The 25,303-nt window shown below is 40.8% G+C and overlaps 2 protein-coding genes across 11 annotated transcripts in view; one reads left to right on the plus strand and one right to left on the minus strand.

Annotated features, from left to right (window-relative positions):
* LOC111868080 (F-actin-monooxygenase Mical) overlaps window positions 1-8,659 on the minus strand; it is a 136,494-nt gene extending 127,835 nt beyond the window's left edge. For all 4 annotated transcript variants that reach the window (XM_023858456.2, XM_023858458.2, XM_023858457.2 and 1 more), the window contains exon 1: window positions 8,486-8,659. The gene's annotated coding sequence lies outside the window, so the exon portion shown is untranslated. The remainder of the gene's footprint in view (window positions 1-8,485) is intronic.
* Window positions 8,660-10,669: 2,010 nt separating this feature from the next.
* LOC111868082 (protein phosphatase 1 regulatory subunit 12A) overlaps window positions 10,670-25,303 on the plus strand; it is a 160,741-nt gene continuing 146,107 nt past the window's right edge. For 5 of the 7 annotated variants that reach the window (XM_023858461.2, XM_023858459.2, XM_023858465.2 and 2 more), the window contains exon 1: window positions 10,670-11,240. In XM_023858461.2, coding sequence (XP_023714229.1) covers window positions 10,992-11,240 — 249 coding nt within the window. In that variant the 5' untranslated portion in view covers window positions 10,670-10,991. The remainder of the gene's footprint in view (window positions 11,241-25,303) is intronic. The other 2 variants (XM_023858464.2, XM_023858462.2) reach the window with 1 other exon arrangement.

A 25,303-nucleotide genomic window follows, 5' to 3' on the forward strand; every position in this document is an offset into this window, starting at 1 on the left:
TGTCTCACGGTGTTGTCGCTTGCAGATTTACCTATACTTCTTCAACCCTGAAGATGGGGGCGATACGTTCCTCCGAAACGTCGGTTAACACCACATATACACGGTGCCAAATCCCAGAAGACTGCTTTCTTCATAGTCACCGCCGTGAAAGCCTCAAATCTTACATAGCATTTCACTAGTTTCTTTCTCAAATTTAAGTCCAATTTGCTGGTAAAAAGATTCTTCTTCTTGCTAAATGCAGCTTTTGCCATGGCAATCCTAGATTTAATTTCACACGTACACCTTCCATCATCTGTTAACCCTTACTAAAATAATTTAACTGTGGTTTAACTAACCAGCGATCTGCTATCTGGAGGGAGCTGAGGTAACACTGGGGATGCATTTGCACACAGAGGCAGTCAATTTTGTCACCTAATTCCGACGATGCAGCCCAAACTATTCAAAATATTATTCTGGTCTCTTTACCTCGAGACGGTTTATATTAGTCAAGTTATCCAGCTTACTGAAGCTTGGTTTATTTTAGTTTCCGCCTCACCACCTCAAATGCACTTCGTTTATATCTATGTCGTCACAGCTAGATCAACGCCATTACTTGTAGATGCTATTTTGCACCCACGGAGGGGGGGGGATTAACCCGCACCTGAGCTATTCAGCAAATTATTGAGATAGCTTGCCTGATTTGGTACAGTTTGTACAACAAGAGCTTCGCTAATCACGAGAATTGTTCAAGTATTTAAGTAATGTACTTACTTACTTACTCAAGGAGCTCAGCCATTCTAGAGGAGCCGCCAACTCTGCAGCTACTCAAGAATTTCCCAGCATTTTATGGAACCCGAAGGTTCATCACCGTGTTCACAAGAGCCCTTCACTGGTCCCTATCCTGAGCCAGATCTATCCAATCCATACCAACCCGTCCTATCTCTCCAAGATCCATTTTAATATTGTCCACCCACCTACACCTTGGTCTTCCCAGCGGTCTCTTTCCTTCTGGCTTTCCCACCAATATCCTATACACATTCATCATCTCCCCCATTCGTTCTACATGACCTGCCCACCTCATCCTCCTTGACGTGATCATTCTAATTATACTTGGAGAAGAGTACAAGTTATGTAGGTCCTCATTATGCTTTTTTCTCCAACCTCCTGTCACTTCAGCTCTCTTCGGTCCAAATATTCTCAACACCCTGTTCTCAAACACCTTCAGTCTATCTTCCTCCATTAATCTCAGAAACCAAGTTTCACACCCATACAGAACCACAGGCAAAATTATAGTTTTGTATATTCTAATTTTTTATGTTTTTGGACAACAGACAAGAAGACAAAAGGTTCTGGACTGAATGGTACAAGCATTACCCGAGTTCAATCGCCTCTTAATTTCCTCCTGAATCAGGTTTCGATCTGTTATCATTGATCCCAAATATCTGAACTGAGCCACATTTTCAAAACATATGTTTCCTATCTTTATGTCATAATTTGGCCCTGCATTCTGGTGACGAGACAGTAACATATACTTAGTTTTCTCCGTGTTTACTTCTAGACCAACCTCTTTACTTGCGTCAATTAAAGTTTGTGTGTTTTTCTTTATGGTATCCTACATTAACACCCAGTAGATTCACATCATCGGCGTAGACCAACAGCTGATGTGTCCCATTTAATTTCAGTCCCACCTGGCTTCCCTCAAGGCAATGTTGAAAAGGAGTGGCGAGAAAGCATGTTATTATTTTAGACCATTCTGGATAGGAAATTTATCAGACAAATGTTTACATACACAGACTTTACTATACGTTTCGTTTAAACACATTTGAATCAACCTACTCTTAACTAGTTTCATGGGTATCCCAAACTCTATCAGAATATGGTACAATACTTCCCTCCTAACTGAATCATACGCTTTCTTGAAGTCTATGAATAGCTGATGTACTGTCTCATCGTACTCCCATTTTTTCACCAATATCTGATGAATGCAAAAGATCTGAACTGTAGTCGGTCTGTTACGTCGAAACCCACACTGATGATCCCAAATAATTTCATCTATATATGGACTTAACCTTGAAAGAATATTGGACAAAATTTTATATGACGTTGATAGCAGTGATATCTCCCGATAATTACTACAGTCAGTTTTATCACCTTTCTTGTGAACTGGTACAATAATAGACTCCTTCCACTGATGGGAAGATACACAATCAAACTGACCATATTTTGATAGATAGGAGACAGCATTCAAGTATACTTGATGTCCGATCATTCAGGGCAACAGATTGTGATACTGACCACTACCTGGTGGAGGCAAAGGTTAGGGAAAGCCTGCCAGTGAGCAAACAAACAATGCACAGAGTTCATATGGAGAGGTTCAATCTCAAGAATTTAAATGAGGTAGAGGGTAAAGAGCAGTATCGTGTTGAAACCTCAAACAGGTTCACGGCCTTGGAAAACTTGGAAACCTAGGTGGATGTTTATAAAGCTTGGGAAACTATTAGAGAAAATACCAAAATTTCTGCCAAGGAGAGTCTAGGTTATTATGAACTGAAGAAGCACAAGCCATGGTTCAGTGAAGGATACTCAAAATTACTAGACCAAAGAAAACAAGCCAAACTGCAATGGTTACAGGATCCAAGCAAAATACATAGGAATAATCTGAACAATATAAGACGTGAAACCAGCAGGCATTTCAGGAACAAAAAGAGGGAATATCTGAAAGACTAAATTGATAAGCTTGCAATGAACAGTAGAGACCTGTATATGGGAATAAATGACTTCAAGAAGGGTTGCCAACCTAGAAGCAACTTAGTGAAGGATGAGAATGGTGATCTGCTTGCAGATTCCCACAACATTTTGAATAGGTTGAAGAACTAATTCTCTCAGTTACTGAATGTACATAGGGTCACTGATGTTAGGCAGATAGAAATGCACACAGGTGACCCATTATTACCTGATCCTAGCCCTTTTGTGGTTGAAATTGCTATTGCAAAATTGAAAGATATAAATTGCCAGGTAGTGATCAAATTCCAGCAGAACTTGTTCAAGCAGGAGGTGATTACATTCTAGGATCCATAAGCTAATTATTTCTATTTGGCATAAGGGAAAATTGCCTGATCAGTGAAAGAAATCTATTATTGTACCAGTTCACAAGAAGGGTGATAAAACTGACTGTAGTTATTATCGGGGGATATCACTGCTATCAACTTCATACAAAATTTTATCCAATATTCACCTCTCAAGGATAAGTCCATATATAGATGAAATTATTGGGGATCATCAGGTCACTACAGATCAGATCTTTTGCATTCATCAGATATTGGAGAAAAAATGGGAGTACAATGACACAGTACATCAGCTATTTGTAGACTTCAAGAAACCCTACGATTCAGTTAGGAGGGAAGTATTGTACAATATTCTGGTAGAGTTTGGGATACCCATGAAACTAGTTAGGTTGATTAAAATGTATTTAAACGAAATGTCTGACATTTGTCTGATAAATTTTCTATCCAGAATGGTCTAAAACAAGGAGATGCTTTATCACCACTCCTTTTCAACTTTGCCTTAGAATATGGCGTTAGGAAGGTTGAGGGAAACCAGGTGGGAATGAAATTAAACGGGACACATCAGCTGTTGGTCTATGCCAATGATCTGAATCTACTGGGTGATAATGTAGATACCATAAAAAAAACACACAAACTTTAATTGACGCAAGTAAGAAGGTTGGTCTAGAAGTAAACACAGAGAAAACTAAGTATATGTTGCTGTCTCGTCACCAAAATGCAGGGCAAAATCATGACATAATGACAGGAAACAGATGCTTTGAAAATGTGGCACAGTTCAGATATTTGGGAACGACCATAACAAGTCAAAACCTGATTCACGAGGAAATTATGAGATTGAACTCGGGTAATTCTTGCTACCATTCAGTCCAGAACCTTTTGCCTTCTCGTCTGCTCTCCCAAAATATAAAAATTAGAACATACAAAACACTAATATTTCCTGTGGTTCTGTATGGGTGTGCAACTTGGTCTCTGACATTAATGGAGGAAGATAGACTGAGGGTGTTTGAGGACAGGGTGTTGAGGAGAATATTTGGACCGAAGAGGGATGAAGTGACAGGAGGTTGGAGAAAACTGCATAATGAGGGGCTTCATAACTTGTACTCTTCTCCAAGTATAATTAGAATGATCAAGTCAAGGAGGATGAGGTGGGCAGGGTGTGTAGCACGAATGGGGGAGAAGAGGACTGCATATAGAATATTGGTGGACAAGCCAGAAGGAAAGAGACCACTGGGAAGACCAAGGCATAGGTGGGTGGACAGTATTGAAATGTATCTCAGAGATATAGGATGGCATGGACTGGATTGGTCGGGCTCAGGATAGAGACCAGTGGAGGGCTCTTGTGAACACAGTAATGAACCTTCTAGTTCCATAAAATGCTAGGAAATTCTTCAGTGGCTGCACAATTGGTGGCTCAGCTCCATAAGTAAATAAGTAATTAAGTAAGAAAGAAACACTAATCTTAAGAGATATGTAAGATAGATACTGCAAGTGGGCCACTAACCTCCATTCTATGATCTCATAGGCTGCAACTGGCTGAATATGAATGGCGGAAGAGGGCACACAATGCAAACACTGTGTCACAGAATAGTCACCAAATCTATTCCCTGCAGCTTTTGTTGCTGGGATGGTTACTTACTTACTTACTTATGGAGCTGAGCCCTTCTTCAGGACAAGCAAAATCTGCAGTTACTCAAGAATTCCCCAGCATTTTACGGAACCTGAACGTTCATTACCGTGTTCACAAGAGCCCTCCATTGGTCCCTATCCTGAGCCAGATCAATCCAATCCATACCCTCCCATCCTACCCTCTAAGATCCATTTTAATATTGTCCACCCACCTACGCCTTGGTCTTCCCAGCTGCTGGAAAGCATGGCATAGAGCCTGCAATATGCAGGTGGATCAGTGCTATGCTGGAAAGCATAACCATAGCTGCCACACAATCAGGAAGGACCCTGGGGGCGTCCTCATCTAGGGGGTGTCCACAGGGGTGTGTGCTCTAGCCTCTGCTGTGGAGCCTGGTTGTTGACAATCTCTTGTGGGGACTTAATAATGATGGGTATTATACAGTAGGATATGCTGATGACATAGCAATCCTCATAAATGGAAAATTCCTTTTGACAGTATCAGAGCGTCTTCTAACAGCTCTGTACATGGTCCAACAATGGTTTGAAAGAACAAGCCCTTCCATCAATCCTAATAAGACAGTAATCATACCATTTGCCATGAAGAGAAATATAAAGGGCCTTAAGGAACTGACCCTCTTCCATATGACAATCCAGCTCTCCAGCGATGTCAAGTGCCTTGGTCTAGTATTAGACAAGGGACTGACATGGAAAGAGCAGCTGGACAAGGTCATCAATAAAGCCTATAAGACTTTCTGGACATGTAGAAGAATGTTTGGTAAAACTTGGGGACTGCAGCCGCATGTTGTGCATTGGATATACACTGCGGTTGTAAGACCCATAATTGCATGCGGTGCCACAGTATGGTGGCCCAGAGTTAAACTCAAGACAAGCAAGGCAGAACTTAGCATTTTGCAAAGGCTGGCTTGCTTGGGTATCACAGAAGCAATTCAAACATCTCCAACAGCTGCACTGGAGACACTCCTTGGACTCCCCCCACTGCATATACAGTTGGAGGCAGAGGCCAGGGCAGGAATCTACCATCTCCAGTGCAGTGATCACTGGAAACCTAATCCGACAGTTTCAGACATGCATAAATAACTCAAAACATGGGAGAAAAAAAAAAACCCTGATATTACAACTGGGGTCTGACAAAATGATACTGAGACATGTATATGAAAAACCATTCACGGTCAGATTTCCTGACAGGAGTTAATGGGAAGACGGGTTTCGGCCCGATAGAAAAGGGGGACTGATCTGGTATATAGATGGTTCCAAGATAAATAAGGGCACTGGAGCTGGTGTGTACGGCTGTGGCACGAGGTGGAAACTTAGTTTCAGCCTTGGGCAGTACACGACAGTATTCCAGGCAGAAGTATATGCCATTAAGGCATGTATTATGGAGAATCTAGATAGGAACTACAGAAATAGGAACATCTACATTCTATCTGACAGCCAAGCTGCACTTAAAGCGCTTGACAAACACCAGATCAATTCAAAATTGGTCTGGGATTGCCACCAAACTCTCATGGAACTGGCCAAACATAACAGGGTACAACTGAAATGGGTGCCAGGGCATGAGGGTATTGCTGGAAACGAAATAGCAGACCAATTGCCAAGATTGGAGCTGAACATCCATTCATAGGTCCAGAACCAGCCTGTGGCATCTCTATAGGAGTCGCCAGAAAGGCAATCAGGGACTGGACAAATATGAATCACAAGAAATACTGGGGATCCTTGACTGGACTCAGGCAAGCAAAACCAGCTATGATGGGAGGTATGACTAGTTACAGGACACTGTCACCTTAAAGGACACCTCTTCAAAATGGGTATAAGTAATAGTCCAACTTGTGAGAGGTGTCAAGAAGAAAATGAAACAGCCACACATATCCTGTGCAAATGTGAGGCCATAGCTTATTTAAGATTATGTCACTTGGGTCAATATTTTATGGAATCAAGTGTCTATTTCGACATCCCCACGTACAAAATCCTGTGCTCCATTCGAAATGCAGGATTGCTGTGAAGGGGGGACACAACAGATCACTGTGGTTGCAGTGGAAGGGCCAAGATGGCCCACCCCTTATACATTCAATCATTCATTCATTCATTTGCCTTCCCAGTGGTCTCTTTCCTTCTGGCTTTCCCATCAATATCCTATATGCTTCCCTCTTCTCAACCATTCATGCTACATTCCTTGCCACCTTCATCCTCCTTGACGTGATCATTCTGATTATACATGGAGAAGAGTACAAGTTATGAAGCTCCTCATTATGCACTTTTCTCCAATCTCCTGTTACTTCATCCCTCTTTGTTCCAAATATTCTCCTCAACACCTTGTTCTCACACACTCTCAGTCTCTGTTCCTCCCTTAATGTCAGAGACCAAGTTTCACACCCATACAGAGCTACAGGCAAAATTATAGTTTTGTATGTTATAATTTTTATGTTTTGGGACAGCAGATGAGATGACAAAAGGTTCTGGACTGAATGGTGGCAAGCATTACCCGAGTCAGCGGAAAATAAATAGAGAAGAATGTGAAAGGAAGTGGTCATGTCCAATTTGAGGTACTATGTCAGCATTTCCTGGAGTAGCTGCAGAAAACCACAAAACCATCAGTCAGAATTGCCAATGTCTGGGCTGAACTCTGAACCCAGACCCACTCAAATACATAGGAGACCTGACAACAACATTTAGTCTTACAGATCTTGATTGGTACTTACAATAATAATGTCTACTACTGGACAACTAGCAAACAACACAAAAATAATACACAAGTAATTTCAAGTTTAAGCTCAACATGAATATCACAATTCAATAAGAAATCCATACAGTATATACAGTTCGTTTCTAACTGTTTCTGAAGTGCAATATACCGCTGTAGGTTGCAGTGCAAGGGCCGAGAAGGCCTACCCCTCATACATTCATAACCATTTCTAACATTCATTCACTCATTCATTCTGTAAAATTCTTATCAATAATTTGAAAATAATATTAAAATGTTCTATTAACATTTTCCACTCTGCAATAAATATATTACCAAGCAGCATGGTCTATTTGATTTTAGCAGTCTGCATATCATATTAGATACACAGAAATTTTCGCCATAAATTCAGCCTTAAATAATGAAAAATTAACTTCAATCATAATTTACTATTATACAACTACATTCATAAGACTAATGTACTATACTTCAATTAATCCCTGAAATGGAACACTTGTTTTGGAAGGGCGAAAGTAACATGTTTACTACTACTTAACATATTAGTTAATGTCTAAATGTTTTCTCTTGGCACTTATCACTGTGTCTGACCAACCAAAACAGTTCGGGTAGTAAGATCCTATGGCATCAAATCAATTCGAACAGTCCCCTTTGCTCTTATCCTTCCATTGATTCCGTTTAAATATTACGAAAAAGGAATACCCTGCCTACACTTTACAGTTGCTAGAAATTCATGTTAGACTTCTGTATTCATGTTTTACACGTACCCTGCGATATTTGGCGACATTATATACCGTGCAACGGTATGAAAGCACTGCACTGTCAGCTTGCTGTCAATGCCATCAAGCAACTATGGTCAAAAGTATCGACGGCCTATATTATACTTGTTTGACAGGAACCTCGTTATTATAAACATGGTGCTTCAAAATCATATAATCTGGGTTTAACATCTAAATGGAAACCACTAATTCCAATAAATAAAAGTTATAAAATGTCAATGATATGCACAGGCACTTCTAATTAAATGTGCTCTCTTATTGTAGCGTTAAAAACATAAAGATTACAAAAAAAAATATGTAAATTATTGAGTGCTACATACGTGACTTTGCTGCACACAACTCTGAAAAAAAAATTAAGCAGGAGCACTTTTTCAAAGTTTATACGAAGTGAACAGAAATCCTCGCCATTAGCACACTCATTTTCTCCATTTCTCTATCACTGCGCCAAACATGAGTAACAAACTGGTTCCTTGGGGTATTAAGTGATGACGAATGACCAATGAAGTCACGAACATCTCATGGAAAGAACTCTAGCGCCTACACTCGGCGTAGGATGTCATTATAAGCAAGCCAAAGGTTCATCTCCAATCACTACGCTTAAACATGATTTTCTCCACTTCATTAACGAAAATTTTCGTTCAAAATACTATGTAGGCGCAGAAACTGCTGACATCTTCTTTCAAAAGTCTCTAAATTCCTGTATTTTTAACACATAACAGTCCAAAAAATTGTCACATTTGACAGAATGTAAATTGTCCTTTATTCCTGTAATACGAGTTTAATACTTTTCAAGCTCGTCAGTTCTAGCCGATGAATTCATTCATTCATTCAGTTCCTTTATTTCCCATATATCCATACAAGTAACAAACATAGGTTGTAGAAAAGGTCCATTTGAAAATAGATATATCAAAATACATATATAAAATTATATGAGTCACATAATGAAAATCATCTATATCAATCGATTAACATAAATAATAATATAACGCAAAAAAAAAAATAAGATTTTAATTAATAAACATACTTTAAAAACAACTTACTATAAAAGTTGAATTCACACAATTTTATTTAAAATTACATACGAGTATATTAACTGAATTAAATACATTACAATTTTACACACTTATGACCAATTATGTTGATAACGTTCATTCCTTGAATAAAAAGAATGGTGATATAAAAACTTCTTCAATGCAGATTTAAAACTTCTCTCATCAGTCGCCAACATTTTTATTGTTTGAGGAAGATAATTAAAAACTGTTAATACCTGATATGTACGCAACTTTATTGTATTTTGTTGGGTTAACTGCAGACAAATATAAATTACTGAGGGCTCAGTTTTATATTTGTGAATCTCATTGTTAAAATAAAATAAATATTTGTTATTAAATGTGTATAAAAGTAATGAATATGTGTACTGAGAGTAGAACGTCATTATTTCCAAATTGTAACAAATATCCCTACAAGACTCTCTTGGTCTAGAATTCGTTATAATTCTAATAACATTCTTTTGCAATAGCAAATTAGAAAATACACGTCACCAGCTGAATTTAATTTTTATTTTACTGAGCTCTTTATGACGTCTATAAACTTCTTCATATAGTTCAGTAAGATTGCTACTGTACACGCACGTATGGGCCGCACTAGAAATCACATACGTCCTTCGTAGAATATAGATATTGTATCACTGGATATATGAACAAATGGACGGACGAATCGGCAAATGAAAGGGTAGACGGATGGACGGATGGATTGGAATAATGGAAAAGAAATTTTATGAATGGATACAGGTAAGTTGAATAGAGATCGTGCCAGATATCTACCTAGAGAAAAAGGCGGTACGTTCCTCGGAAAAAATTATAACCACCTACAGACCTATTGGATATCATAACACAGGTACAGCTTCATTTTCACTTTCGTGAAAACCATGAATCTTATTAATTTCCATTAACTTAAATCAAGAGATCATTGAAGAATACCACTTTTCTTGGATGTCCCGACGTTTACTCTGATCTTTCAGAGAAAATGTACTGCCTCCATCCTCAGGGTTGGAGAATAAGTCAAGCATGTAGTTCTATCTTCTGGGATATAACGCGTAGTGACAGCAGAGCTCTGCTTGTCACCTGCTTACGTCGGTTTCTTGCTTAGCTTCTTATTCGACCCTGAAGATGGAGATGATACGTTCCTTCGAAACGACGGAGGACTTTAAACTGACTACACGGCGCTATATTCCAAGATGATAGAACCCTTAATAACCATCGCTGCAAGAACCGCAAATCCTACACCGCTAGTAAACTTCTACCAGACTATACGGCGTCATACATCAGAAGACGGTAGTCCGTGTGATAACCTCAAAGGTCACAAGTGAACATTCCAATTGGTATCCTACATATCAGTGGCACAGTAATGATCAGAGTGGCCATGATTCACAGGTTTGCCAAGCTACCAATGCGAAATATTCAAACTCACGACAGAAATTTTACTCTGTTACGTTTAATGTGAAAGTAATCGTTTATGTTCGTATTAGTATGTATGTAGTGTATCTACAGGGAAATGATATTTAGACACATTATTTTGTTAGTCATTGTGGTTTTTTAATTACTTTCGTTGGAATGCTCAAGATAAAATGTGAATTCTGTGGGTTGCGGCAATTTTATACTTTAAGATGCTGAATTATCGTACGCTCATATCTTTAGTTTGCTCGTAGGCAAGGCTCATTAACTGGACAACTGGAAAACCAAATCCCTGTGTGATACTGAAATGCGAGTTTAGCTTGACCGCTCCCTCCATGTTCATTTCATAAACGTATGGGCAGTGTTGATCATAATGTCTAATGAGACCAGATCAAATTCTGCTCTTTTTAAGCGGGCTGAACAGTTGAAACGGTGGGAGGAATCGGAAACTAATCGTGAAGCTGCAGTGCCTAATAATAAGAGTAGAAAAGTCCAGTTCTCTGCAGGATGTGTGTTTTTGGCAGCATGTGCAGCAGGCGACAAGGAAGAAGTATTGCGGTTGCTCGAAAAGGGAGCTGACATTGACACGGCAAACGTTGATGGTTTGACAGCCCTTCATCAGGTGAGGAGCGACATTTACAGTTCGTCTGTGGCTACAGATGTGTTTATTTTGTTTTCCATTGCACTCTTATGCAGTCTTGACGGTTTTGGAAGTGGGACGGTCCATCAAAGTACAAGATGGCCTCTTGTTTTCCTCCAGCTGTCTTCATAAAACCTCTAAATGTAAAGTGTGTTGAATAAAAACTTCAGTGCGCTTTGATTCACGTAGAACATCGGCCTACAGAGTGACTAATACGTCGGTCTGGTCACTGAACTTAACCACATTTAGGATATTTGATGTGTACGTTGTTGATTAATTGATTTGGTTAAACATACAGGTAATGGTGCATGAGATTAACAAATTTTCGTGAGTCATCTTTTAAGAGTGTTGTATGAAGTACACGGAAAACAACAAACTGGCCTTTTTGTTGGATATTTTGTATATCTTCCTGAAGGCAGTTTTGTTTGGTTAAATACAGGTGAAGATTGTACCGCTAGTAACTGGTGATGTCCTTAAAACGTGTAGTGATGTCCTTAAAACTAAGACAAACCAAATAAGCTCTGAATTATCTTCTGAGTAAATGGTTGAACTAATTGTCCAACTGGTGTGAGCTGCCTGGCATTCAGCATCACTAATTTTGTGTTTTACTAGTGGCCCACTCTTTGCCTGAGTTACCCGTAAAATAAACCATGCATACTTGATGTTCTTTCTAACTTCTTGTTCTCACTTCTTTGTGCAACTTCGTCAGTATACTAATATTCACAATTCAACATCCTCAGCCCTTCTCAGTATACAGCACTACATGTTTTCGCCTAACTGGCTTTCATCAGGTGTCTAAGATGCTGGATTAGAGGAACCTGCTGCTCAATTGTCGTGCAGTTCTGCTTTTTATTTTAATGTAAAATGCTTCCAAAATATTTCATTTTCGGTTATTTTTAGATTATCATGCCATTGTTACTTTATTTGTATTCACATGTCTGGTGTATTTGTAATGGGGTTATGTTAGTGTTTTATTTATAAGGTATATATTATATGTTACATTTCGTTGTTCTGTCTCTGCAGTAGCAAAAGCTATCACAAGAATCACCCAAAAATGACAAATAATAAAATGAAAAGGAATGGAAGCTAATAACAGATGAAGAAAGCAAAACATCAGGAAATAAACTTGACATAACTGAAGCAGATAAAGGAAAAACAATAGTTATACTAACACAAGAGGAATGACAACATAAAGCAAACAACTTCGTACAAGAAATTCACAGTGATCAGTAACAGTCCTACATAGCACTACCAAAACAAATACAAAAACAAAGTAACAACATCTTACAACAAGAAACCATATGATATATACAAACATGAATCCAACATCCCCAGACAGCCATGCCACAATAAAATTAATTCAGTTATTTATTATTTATATGCCGACTCAACAGCCGCAAGGCCAATTACAGAGAGCACAGGGTAGATACAAGTAATTGCATTATGGACAAACGCAACATAAAGTCAAAGACGAATTACAGGCAATAATAATAATACAAACAATAATAATAATAATAATAATAAGACAAACCAAATAACCAGTCGGACCATTAATCAGTTGTAAGAACACACCTGCATATGAATTAGCAGAACATTTAACGAAAACATTACGTAACTACCTACATCTGCTATATACATACAGTATACCCAATGCCATTCATCTAATTACAGATCTGAAAACCATGAAATTAATGACATTAGAATGTGCTCATTTGGTATAGAAAACATAGAAAGTACTACGCCATGAAGTCATTTGGGGGAATGAATGTATAGATTCAAATTAAAGCGTCTATGTCGGTCAGTCAGTACTGTAACAAATTGTTCCTTTTTATTCGTTCAGTTTCACCATTTAACACATGTTTTGGCCATAGATGGCCATCTTCAGGTGTCTTAATGTATCAAAACTGCTACACTGCTCTGATGTGCTCTAGAATCATGTGCTGTTGTCCATTTAAAAATAAAATAAAATCCAGTAGAATTTTTCAATTACTTTTGTAAAATCCTATTCCACCTCATAAGGGCCGTCATCCATTTGTTTAGAGCTGTGTGATTTATTCCAGATGTTTTACTTCAGCAGCTTGTTTTTATGTTTGTTAGCTCGTTGTTCTGTTACATCTGCAATCTGTAATATGCCCCTTGCTTGTGTGTTGTTCCCTCTAGCAGCGTGTGGTGTTGTCTTCACTAGTAACCCCCCCCCCCCTAGTCAGTCTTTATACCGACTATGCTATCCCAGCTCAGGTATCAACGAAACTAGCCAAAAGGAAATAGTACACATACTGGGAACAATAATGGAACAACATTATTGTAAATTTGAACAGAAGTATTACAGACAAACGAATTGACTAGTTGTGGCTGCTCCAACATCAGCAGAAACATATATTCAAAATATGAGCACAATTATACCCAGTATTAATAAAATTTGTTGGCTCTTTTGTTGTCTTGTATGGAAGTGTTTTCCATGAGTTTATGGCTGATGTTGCTGTTATTCTGGTTTCCTGGAAGTTGGATTTTGTATAGTGTTAATGTACTATAGAGTTAAATACATAACCAGGAAATAGTAACTTCAAACAATAAACTCATGAAAAACAATTCACTGTAGGGCCACAGAATATCCAGTGAGTGTTAAATATTTAAGTACATGCAGGAAGTTTTGACTACCAAAACCATTCACAAAGCTACAACTCGTATTCTTAATTATTCAGATGAACCACCAAAACAAGTTAGAATGAAGACATCACTACTAAATATATACTGGAAATTCGAAGCATCCCCCCTCCCCAAAGATATATACATATATGCATACAAAACACAGATGTTTCCACATAGAACATACCCTAACATGATAGTATTCAACACATACCACCTCCCTGCCCCATTTCCCCTGCTCCATATTCCACTAAAACGCCCCATACACAGTAGGCTTTTTTAAGTTTTAACTACTGATTTTAACAAATAGCTATAATAATTGAAATAAAGTATGGACTTAATGTAATCATCAGTCCATTATATTTTATAATATTGTAATCTTAAAATGGTTATGTAAGACAGGACTATCTGTAATGGAACCATTTTAATAAGCAGTTCAATAATGTAAGTTGGCCTCCTCCTCCTCCATGGCCTGTAGTCTGCAAATGAACTATACCAACCGAGCAACCGCTGCTTGTCGGCAAATTTAATGCAAACTTTTGCAGATAGAGGGTGTCACATGGTCAGCGCAACGGATCCCCCATGGCCGTTAATCTCGGTATTCTGGACAGGTGATGCTATATATCCTTCGGATAGCTCCTCAGTTATCCTCACCCCATTCCAGACCCACTACTTCTCAGAAAATCTGGTAGTGCCAGGAATCGAACCAGGGACCCCTGGATCTGTAGGCAGGAATTCTTGACCACTAGACCACAGAGGCAGTCGAATTTTCATTAATCAGACTCTAAAAAATATAAGGATATAACGTCAGATGCTGGTCTTATTGTTTATCACTGTCCTGTGGCATGAAGATCACTTTATGCATTAAACCATAATTAAACCATGTTTAAACAGTATTGGACATAGGGTGACAAGAAGCCAACTTAGGGGCAGAAGGTTTTTATATAAAACATACTGTACCTAGAAAGAAGAGACTGAACACTCACCAAACATTGTGTTTAATATCTTTCTCATAATCTCTTGAGAGAACGTCCATGAATAATTTGTCCAGACAATCGCCAATACTCAATTTGATTTGCTGTCTGTTTGGCAGTTATTCTTAATGTAGTGTAGTTTGTGTATAACACAAAAGGCGTGGTTTTTCTCGTGTTCTGAATGCAATAACTGCCAAATTCTCAAACAACTCTAGATTTGGTGAAAACTTATCTTAATATTGTAGTAGTTATTATCACTTTAAGTGAATATTTTTTATTCTACATGCTTCAAGCATCACATAAGCTCCGTTAGGCAGTATCATGTCATTATTCTGCTGGAAATTAATAACTTTCAAGTGGTGACAATTTGACTACTTCATTAAGGTCTCCAATATGAATCATAAATTATATTTATACTCCTATGTTTCTTTCATTTTAAAATATCCCTAATACAGATATTTCCTTTTAAAAATATATATACCATGAAACTGCATTATAACAAAAATATGTGCAGAACATTTTAATTGGAAGTACTCTACAAACAACTACAACACACTCCAAATCTTTCAACTCTGCTGTCTTAAGTACACCTTGTTTTGTAGTGGCTTCTAACAATGGTAAGTCCTTTTGGTGCCTTTGTGATCAAAGGCTCCTGTCATGGCTGACTGATGACTGAATGGTAACCACAAGCACAGTCATTTTTGGTTTCAGGTCTCACCTATATCACTGGTCCTTCCTATAAAATTTGGCATGAACTGCCTGCATCTTGCTGGAATCCAGCTTCAGGGTGTCCATCTTTACATCCCCCCCCCACAAGGCTTGTAGCACACATTGTCCTGAGTTCCCAACTTGGATCCCACTTGTTTGGCATTTAGCAGGGGCACCAAGCGCACAGGGATCTTGCTGATAGGAACGATTTCCTTGGCATCCTCATCTTGACAGGAGTGCTCCATGGATGCTGGATTGCCTACCATCTATTCCATAGACACCGAAACCCATCTCTCCACCACCACCCATCTTCATTGAATGTATCTCTACTTGGATTTGAGCATATCATTTGCCTCTTGTCTTCAGCATAATCTATATCAAATGCACCTGATTCTGTAATTGAGCAAGGTGTTTGTCCAGCTCCTTTATCCCCGTCTTCACTAAATCCATCACATTCTAAGGTTTAGCAAAGTGTCTTTCCTTTACCTTCATTGCCTCCATTGATTTCGTCTCATTCTGCAATTGAGCATTCCGTCCATCTTGCCCCTCTTGTATAAACCTCACTGTACCTAACTGTCGTATGAAACCTTTACCCACCTGTAAATTTATCTGCAGCTGTGTCCCCTTCTGTTCTCTCATATTCCTCATGCCAATGCTGTTGAGGTGCTGCAGCATCACTAACAAAATGGGGATAATGAAGAGGCTGGAAGGGACAAATATCAACCAGAAATTCTGCTCATCTTCTGGTAAACTCCACCAGTGGAATTCATAGGTCGGTGCTGGTTCCATTTCGTTTGCTGTGTAGAGAGCTTCAACTGGGTCTTCTTCAGAGGCAGAGATTGGTTCAGATACTTGAATTTATTTTGATACTGGAACTGGAGTGGATGCTGGGACTTCTTTGGAGGCTGAGATTAGTTTTACAACTGGCATTTGTTCAAAGGATAGTGTGAGGGCTGGGATTTGTTCAGATGCTGGAGCAGGTCTAGACACTGGGATTTGGGAGAATAATTTTTTGGGAAATCTCACAAAAACTATGCACCCTGCGATGATGGATAATATTACCATTGCTCTTATCATAATTTTTGCGTATTTTATAGCCTTGTTAAAGAGATTAGTTCTCTCGTGCTTCCTCACAAGATCTTCTCAGTCTGTTACAGTCTTCACTAGCCGTTGTTTAGTAGCAGCTTTCAACAGTGGACGTTTCCTTCCTCTGGGCTCTCGAACTCCTCTAACTCACACAGTAACTCACTAACTGACTGACTAACTCAGAGTTCTGAATTAAAATTTTCGATCAAGCTTATTAGCTCTTTCCTTTCTCAGAGAAATTCAGAGTCTGACTCAAGAATCAAGTCAAAGTCACATTGCAACTGATGGTCGGTCAGTCTGTATGTCTTGATGTCGAGCCCCAGAAGACGTCAAAGTCACATTGTGACTGACGGTCAGTCAGTAAGTCTTGGTGTCGAGCCCCATCTGGAGCTCATGACCAGATATTTATTACTGTTTGACAGTTATGGTCTTGTTTCTGTGGTGTGCCATCTCTGATGAGAGGACAGGTCTGTCTTTTGTATATGCTGCTGGCCCTTGCCAGCACAGTCTTTCTCGGGTCCGAGTCCCTTAGTACTCGTGACCATATTTTGCTGTCTCAGATTTGAGACTTCCCTTTTCGTTGCCTCCTACGACGCACAGGGTCACGGCAGAGGTATTCAGCCCCGCCTCCACACAAGTAACAAGAAGAATCAAAAAGTTAAAGTCACATTGCGACTGACGGCCAATCAGTCAATTAGTCTTGGTGTCAAACACCCTCCTGGGACTCATGACCAAATATTTATTACTCTTTGACAGTTACGGTCTTGTTTTTTAGGAGCACCCTCTCTGACAAGAAGGCAGGTCTGCCTTTTGTATGTGCTGCTGGTACTTGCCAGTGCAGTCTTTCTCAGGCTGGAGTCCCTTGGTACTCGAGACCATATAATGCTGTTTCAAATTTGAGATTTCCCTTTTTGTCGCCTCCTACAACTCACAGGGTCATGGAGGTATTCAACCCCACCACCACACAAGTGTGTCTCAACACACTGAACTACTGGCTAATCTGTCAACAAGAAGAATCAAAAGTCAAAATCGCATTGTGACTAACAGCCAGTCAATCAGTAAGTCTTGGTGTCGAGCACCCTCCTGGTGCTCATGACCAGATATTTATTACTGTTTGACAGTTACAGTCTTGTTTTATTTGGGCGCCCTCTCTCACGAGAGGACGGGTCTGTCTTTTGCATATGCTGCTGGTCCTTGCAAGCGCAGTCTTTCTCGAGTCCCAGTCCCTTGGCACTCGAGACCATATATTACTGTCTCAAATCTGAGACTTCCCTTTTCGTTGCCTCCTACGACTCACAGGGTCACGGTGGAGGTATTCGACCCTGCCACCACACAGGTGCTTCTCTCCTCAGGCTCCTTAGTCCAAGTCCAAACTCAACAAGAAGAATAAGAGACAATCCTACTTAAAACATTTCTGTACAGACCATGTAGAAAACAGTTCCGTTACAATGCAGTTGTTGTGGAAATATGCTTGTTTGGAGAGCCGTTACATAGAAACGGCTGGTGTAGTTGTTTCTTTCGCTTTCGTTGCCTAACAGTATGTTCTGAAATGTGTAGTTTTCATTGTTAGTCTGCTTCCCTTTGACACTCAATGGTGCAAACAATTCAGCAAAACAGATTTTAACCTTCGCCACACAATAGGATACAGTAAACTTAAATGGTCACTTCTGTGTTTAACACATTAATACACACTGTATAAATGGAATTTGAAGTGCCTGATATGATAGAAATGAATTTAAATGGCACGGAAGACTGATATTATGCTGCAGCATACTGTTACGCTGCATACTCTGACTTCGTGCTATCACTCCCCTTTGTCCCTGTGCTACCTCTTCGACATATTAATATTTGCAACTCAAAGCCCTCGTCTCCCCTCTATATATAACAACATGATTTGGCCCAATTGACAGGTGTCAGGCATAGATGGCAGATTAAAGGAACCTGCCGCTGTGCCATCACGCAGTCCCGCCCCTCATTTTGTTGTAAAATGCTTCTAAAATATTGTATTGTGACATGTAAACCCATTGCTGGGCGACAGGATGTGGAACGAGTTACCACGAAGACAGACTTGATAAACAGTCGGTTGCTAAGTTACGCAACAATAGAACGAGGTTATGCAACTTGCCTCTAATCGCCAGCCGGTAAACAAGACTCCCACGCAGGCACGATGACATCATCATGCAGTGAGTAGGAGTCCCGTGACCTCTGTGTTTCCGTAAGTGACGTCACGCACACCCCTCACCGAGCCGTTGCTACACAGTGGTAAACACCCCTTCCACTCTATGCTGTGACATCACACGACGGTGAAGCAAGCTGCGTTTTTGCACCTGTCCGATTGAAGATTTGTAAGAGAAACTGGAATACCGAAGGAGTTAGTATTCAGGAGTATTCGGCAATATTTGCAGTGAGAACTCATCAGTATACGGGAGTATTTGAGAGTGACGTAAGCAGACGAAGTGGAACCAGGAATAAAGAGGAATACAGGAGGTCAGCCTGTGATTATGTAAAGTGTGACTGGAAGATTTCATGTGTAATATTTGGAGTGATTTGAAGTGACCATTTCTGTGCAAAGGTCCGTTGATAGGAGATGACTAGTGGAAGACGGAATTCTAGTGCGTGTTCAACGGTGAACTGAAGCATGTGTAAATCAGCGATGGCGCTGTATTTGAGTGTAATTAAGAGAGATTGTGTAACTAAGTGGTTAATAACCCCAATTACCAATCCGAATGGCATTTCAGTAGCCCAACACGTTACAGTATTTAGGCTATGCTACACACAGCACAAAATGATAAACAAACACATCAAGAAAACATACAGCAGACACATGAGTAACAACGGCTTGATAATCGTACACAACCTAAAATAAAATATTTTATTTTATATCTTATTTATTTATTTATTTTATATTTTACACCAAAGTGAAAAGCACAGCAGGGCGACAACAGAGCAACAGGTTCCTCCAGCCCAGCATCTTACACCATCTGACGATGGCCAACTACGCCTAAAGATGCCATGGTACCTAATGAGAACAGACGAACACGGTGAAATGTGAATAGTAATACTATTGACGAAGCCACACAAGGAGAGCATAGAGTGAGAACACGAAGTTAGGACACAGAAAGAAGTTTAGGTATACCACGTTTCTAGTGCTAAGCTTCAGGCTGGGATTTCTTGCACTTGACAGGGTCACAAAATCATAAAAATAAAAAGAACCATAAAAAACTGATATACGAATATCTAATAATATTTAGTGCCATTTAGCTAGACTTCCAAAACATGTAATGTTCTTTCAGTGTCAGAACAAAGAATGCAAGTTAAATAATAAAGCACTTACTTACTTACTTACTTACTAATGGAGCTGAGCCCTTTTTTGAGGAGCTGCCAATTCTGCAGTTACTCAAGAATTTCCCAGCACTTTATGGAACCCGAAGGTTCATTACCATGTTCACAAGAGCGCTATCCTGAGTCATATCAATAGAATCCAATCCATACCATCCTATCTGTAAGGTCCATTTTAATATTGTCCACCCACCTACATTTTGGTCTTCCCAGTGGTAAATAATAAAGCACAACATTTGATAAACCAACAGTAACAGTAGGTATGATTCCATTTTAGTTGATTCATTACTTACATGGTAAAGCAGCAAATGTTGATGTGTTGGTTCAGTTAGTGCCTTATTTTAAACACCTGATAATTGTCACATGTCACCGAAACCTGTAACATGTATTATTAGTAAATAAATTATGTCCTCGATTATCTGTTTATAAGTGAGTGTGTTGTGATGAATTAAAAATACATAGTAGTTGACATACACAGTATGATACAAAACAGTCATATAAAGAATTGCCAGTTTTAGGGTTCTGCCTTAGTTAATTGTTGATGTTAATTCCATCTTGGCTTCTTACACCGTGGATGTGGGCAAAGTTGCTGAAGTTTCAGATGCGAGCTGCACACCTTTGCCAGTCCACTACCTTTGTTATAGTCCATCATTACACTCAGTATGTAAGTAGCTGGTCCGAAGTCTGGTCTAAAGAGGCATGTGAAAGTTAAAAAAAGCAGTATATTATAGCTTTAGGGAGGATATCTTGACCATTACAGTCTCTAAATATATCAGGAAGTAGAATCCCATCATGTGTAACTGTTTCAATAGTGAAAGTCCAGTATTTTCACCGTGGCCCTCAGTATCAGGATTAAAATCTCGAAACAGCTAAGGAATAGTAGATGACAACATGGACATCAGTAAAGATTGGAAAACGGTTAGAGAAAATGAAGAGTGCCATCTTCTGGGATATGCCGTCATGTAGATCTTGTGTGAACCGAAGAACGTATCGTCTCCATCTTCAGGGTAGAAGAATCCGTGAGCAGGTGGCTAGCAGACTGAGCCACCAGCTGAAAACACACAGAAATATAAGAACAGAAGGAGGGAGAGTAGGCCACATGGGAAATGAATAGAGGAGAGGAGTAGGGTCGTAGATCAGTAGCAAGACCAGGCGAGCAGGTAGCAGAAAGGAGGCCATAGTAGGTAGAGGAAACTTGTCAGGGGTGGGGAAATAGCCAGGGATAGCGAGCGAGTGTTGACACAGTAGTCTCGGGGCTAGAGCTGCCGAGCTTGTATTGACCTGTGTAGCCTTGTATGAGTAGATCTGGTGTCATGTTCAGGAGGTTTCTTGAGGGAGCAAATGAGAGGCATGCATGACTTGCTGAGACAAACACCAGCAACTCTCTGTTCATGTTGGGCTGGAGCTCAATCTCAGTGGCCTCCCTAATGATGCGATCCAAGGAATCGGGATTTTATGGTGAGGATGTAGGTATTGTGAAATTGTGTCCCAATTCAATGTTGTATTCGGCCATGGCTGACTTATCTGGGTGAGCCGCTGATGCGGTCCTTCAACCTGATGTCCATGGAACGGCCTGTCTGTCCAATGTAGACCTTGCCGCACACACGGGATTTTGTATACACCTGGTGTTCTTAGTCCTAAGCTATCTTTGACCGGCCAGAGAACTAGCTACTTTCTTGGGAGGCCCATTGACTCGATGTTTGGTGGGACAGCACTCTGCTAATTCGGTTGAATATCTAGGACCGACATAGGGCAGTAAGGCGAGAGTCAGGATTATCGCCGGGTTGACTGATACTCGGACAACGGTTGAGGACTCTGTGGATCTGTGGGGCGTTGTAACCTTTCTGCCTGAAAACGTCCCTCAGGAACACCAATTCCACTTGCAGACCGCCTTCATTGCATAGAGCTCTAGCCCTATGCACCAGTGTGGAAAGTACAGTTTACTCGTTGGATGGGTGGTGGTGGGATCCGGCACTAAGGTAGGGGTTGGTATGGGTAGGTTTACGGTACACTCTGAGACCCAGAGAACCATCAGGTCTCCTGTAAATATCTATGTCAATGAAGGGGAGGTGGCCCTCACATTCGGTGTCCATGGTGAACTGAATGCACTGGTGGGTACTGTTCAGGTGGTTCAGGAAGTCCTTCAGCTTGGCGGTTCATTTGGCCAGATGGTGTCGTCCACATAGCGAAACCAGGAGAGGGGCTTGTGGGGGACCGAGTCAAGCGTCCCCTCCTCGAAGTCCTCCGTGTAGAAGTTGGCGATGACCGGAGACATGGGTGAGCCCATGGCCACACCATCGATGTCTTCATAAAACTGGCAATTGAAGCCGAAGTATGAGGTGGTCAAGGCAAGGCGGAAGAGTCTCATCACCGACAACTTTCCTCTGCCTTCTCTGGCCCGATCTCTGCTACCTGCTCGCCTGGCCTTGCTACCGATCTCTGACCCTACCCCTCTCCTCTATTCATTTTACATGTGGCCCAGTCTCCCTCCCTCTGTTCTTATACGCTTAGCTGGGTGTTTTGGTGTAGAGGCCGTGCCATAGCTCAAGCGGTTAGTCGCTGGCTTCCCATCGCGGCGGCCCGGGTTCGATCCCGGGTCTGATCAAGTGAGATTTGTGGTGGACAAAGTGGCTCTGGGGCGGGTTTTCTCCGAGTACTTCGGTTTCCCCTGCCAGTTTTCATTCCACCAAATTCTCCATCATAATCACCCGGGGTAGGCTGTAATAGGCCAATCAGTGGCCGCCGTGCCGAGTGGACCGAGCTGGACTCCACCCCCCAATAAGCGAATTAAAAAAAAATAGTTAGCGGGGTGATTTCGACTGGTGGCTCAGTCTGCTGGTTACCTGCTCACGCTGGTTCCTCGCTCGCGGATTTTTGTACCATAAAGATTGAATGAATGCGGGCATCAGTGGACTGATAATGTTACAGTAAATCTTAAATAATGTGGGAGAGTGGAGGCCGAATTAGTTCTGCTCTGTACAGGGACTGATGAAGGTTCTTGTGAACCAGGTAATGAATCTTCATATTCCAGAAATGGCGGTGATTGTTCCACCATCCATGTGTTAACGTATCAAGAATGACTGCGTTGTGTAATTAGTTGGCTATTAAATGTAAAATTCTTGTGCTTAAGTAATTGAGCACTACGCCATGAAGGCGTATGGGGGAGTGGATATATGGATCCACATTTTCTTGACCTCGGCACTAGTTGGAGACGAATGGTCAGCTTCTACTGCTTTACCCGTGGAAAACAGCACCCTGGTACCCGTTGGCTAGGATGCTGGGTGGGGCCATGTCTGGACGACATGGAGAAGAGAAAATTCTTGACACTACCGGGACTCGAACTCCGACCCTTGGGTCGTCCAGCCCCTAGTCAGTCCCTATACCATCTACGCTATCCAGGTTTCTTACTAAAAATATGAGAAAGCTATATATCTCCTACCTTCGAGTTTGAAGGAAAAGGTCATTAGCCCAAGGGCTGTTTGTATGGGGAGTAAATAAATTAATTACGATGGGGGGGGTGCAAAATAGCCATTTGCAATAAGCGCATAGAACAGGACTGTTCAACTTCAGACCATTAAGGAACCGCAATGTACGTTGGGTACGCATCCACTGGCAGCTTTATGAAAATTTTCTGCTGTATTTTCTGCTCGTACATGCATATATCTGGCCTGCAGTGAGCACAAGATTGTACCTCTGACAAATTCTGCACCTTTCTAAGTTATTTATGTGTTGTGTGAACTCACCCGAGAAGTGCACAGAACATTTAGTAAACATTTTCGTAAAGTCCCCCCCCCCCCGAAAATATGCGCCACCGTCTTTTAAAAGAAGAGGAAAGGAGCGTTAACAGTTTGTGAAATGAAAGGACACTCGCAGGCTGCATTCGGCGTGAGTGATTGAGCCCAGATATAGGAGATAAAGTGAAATCGAGAGAGCCATTTTCTGGGCTATAGCGTCGTTTACTCCGTTGAAAATCGACCTACAAATGTGATGATCTTATGACATGGATGGCGCAACAGGAAGTAGGGGTCACGTGAACTCTGCGGTCTCGCGAGTGACGTCACATACCTCCACTCCTTCCATCATTACGCAACGCTCAGTAAACACCCCCTCACCACGGTGTCCCCTGTTACGTGACCGCGGGGGGGGGTTACCGAGCGTTGCGCCGTCCACGTCTCATTGCTCCCTTCTAAAGGTTGTTCGTCCCGTTCCTGTTGAAATCAGCAATAATGATATCAGAAGTCATATGAAGCACAAATTTATTCCAGCACAGTTGTTTTGAGGGATATGCTCTTGAAATGGTCATTGTCCACTGGCAGTAACTTAACTGCAGCATTGTACTTCGCAACCTTGCATTTTCATAGCAGCTGTGGTACGTTTATGTTGAATTTGAGGTTCTCATAGCGGTGGTAGAGTTCTATATTCTGGGATATAATGCCGGGTAGTCCTCCGAAACTTCGGTTGACTTTCAGCGGACGACATATCCCAGAAGACAAAACTCGTCAGTAGTCCGTTTGTGTATACAACATTTTAGGGGCGGTTTTGACATTGCAGAACCACGTGTGAGCAGTAAACATGTAGGTTAATTTTCATATTCGCCCATTTCACTTTTAGGCTGTGGAATGTGTTACATTGTAAAATTTCTTTCGTGCCTGTAAATTATCATGACAGTGGAATTTATTAGAAATCCTTAATATATCTGTAAATTTCATTTCTGAACTGCGGTAAGCGGGCATTCATGTGACAGTTATTGTGAAGTCGTTCATGTGTTTAATAAAACACCGCCATGACGTGTTGTGACAGTTGTGCTCCAAAAGAAAAGTCGCAAGGGGTGAAGTTAGGCAAGATTTTCCCTTTTGCCCTCGCATTCCATCTCTGCTATCGACACGTTACTGTTCTCCCACTTCTCCACACCTCTATAACCGCTCTCTCTGTAATGCTCTTTACGTTGGGTGTCACCTTCTTGTTGTCGCCGTCCCCCTTTACCTTCCTGTTCCTTCACCTGGCTTCCACCTGCAGCGGCTGTTGCTGATGCTCTTTGCCAAAGGAACACAGGTGAATTTTCTTACCTCAGAAGGTAGAGATGAGACTATCTCAGGATCTTTTGTACGGGCCTCGCTCAGACAGGGAGGCAGAAGCGTCTAATGATACACTTGCACTTTGCATGTGAGTATAATTTATTCTTTGTGAAGAAAGTGTAAAACAAAACACAGTTCACATACACAGCAATACACCAGGTGCTGACACTGCCAAACACAACTGTTCCTAGCTGAACCACCACTTTTTTTTTTTTTT

The sequence above is a fragment of the Cryptotermes secundus genome, unplaced genomic scaffold, assembly GCF_002891405.2.
Source record: "Cryptotermes secundus unplaced genomic scaffold, Csec_1.0 scaffold925, whole genome shotgun sequence".
Lineage (NCBI taxonomy): Eukaryota > Metazoa > Arthropoda > Insecta > Blattodea > Kalotermitidae > Cryptotermes > Cryptotermes secundus.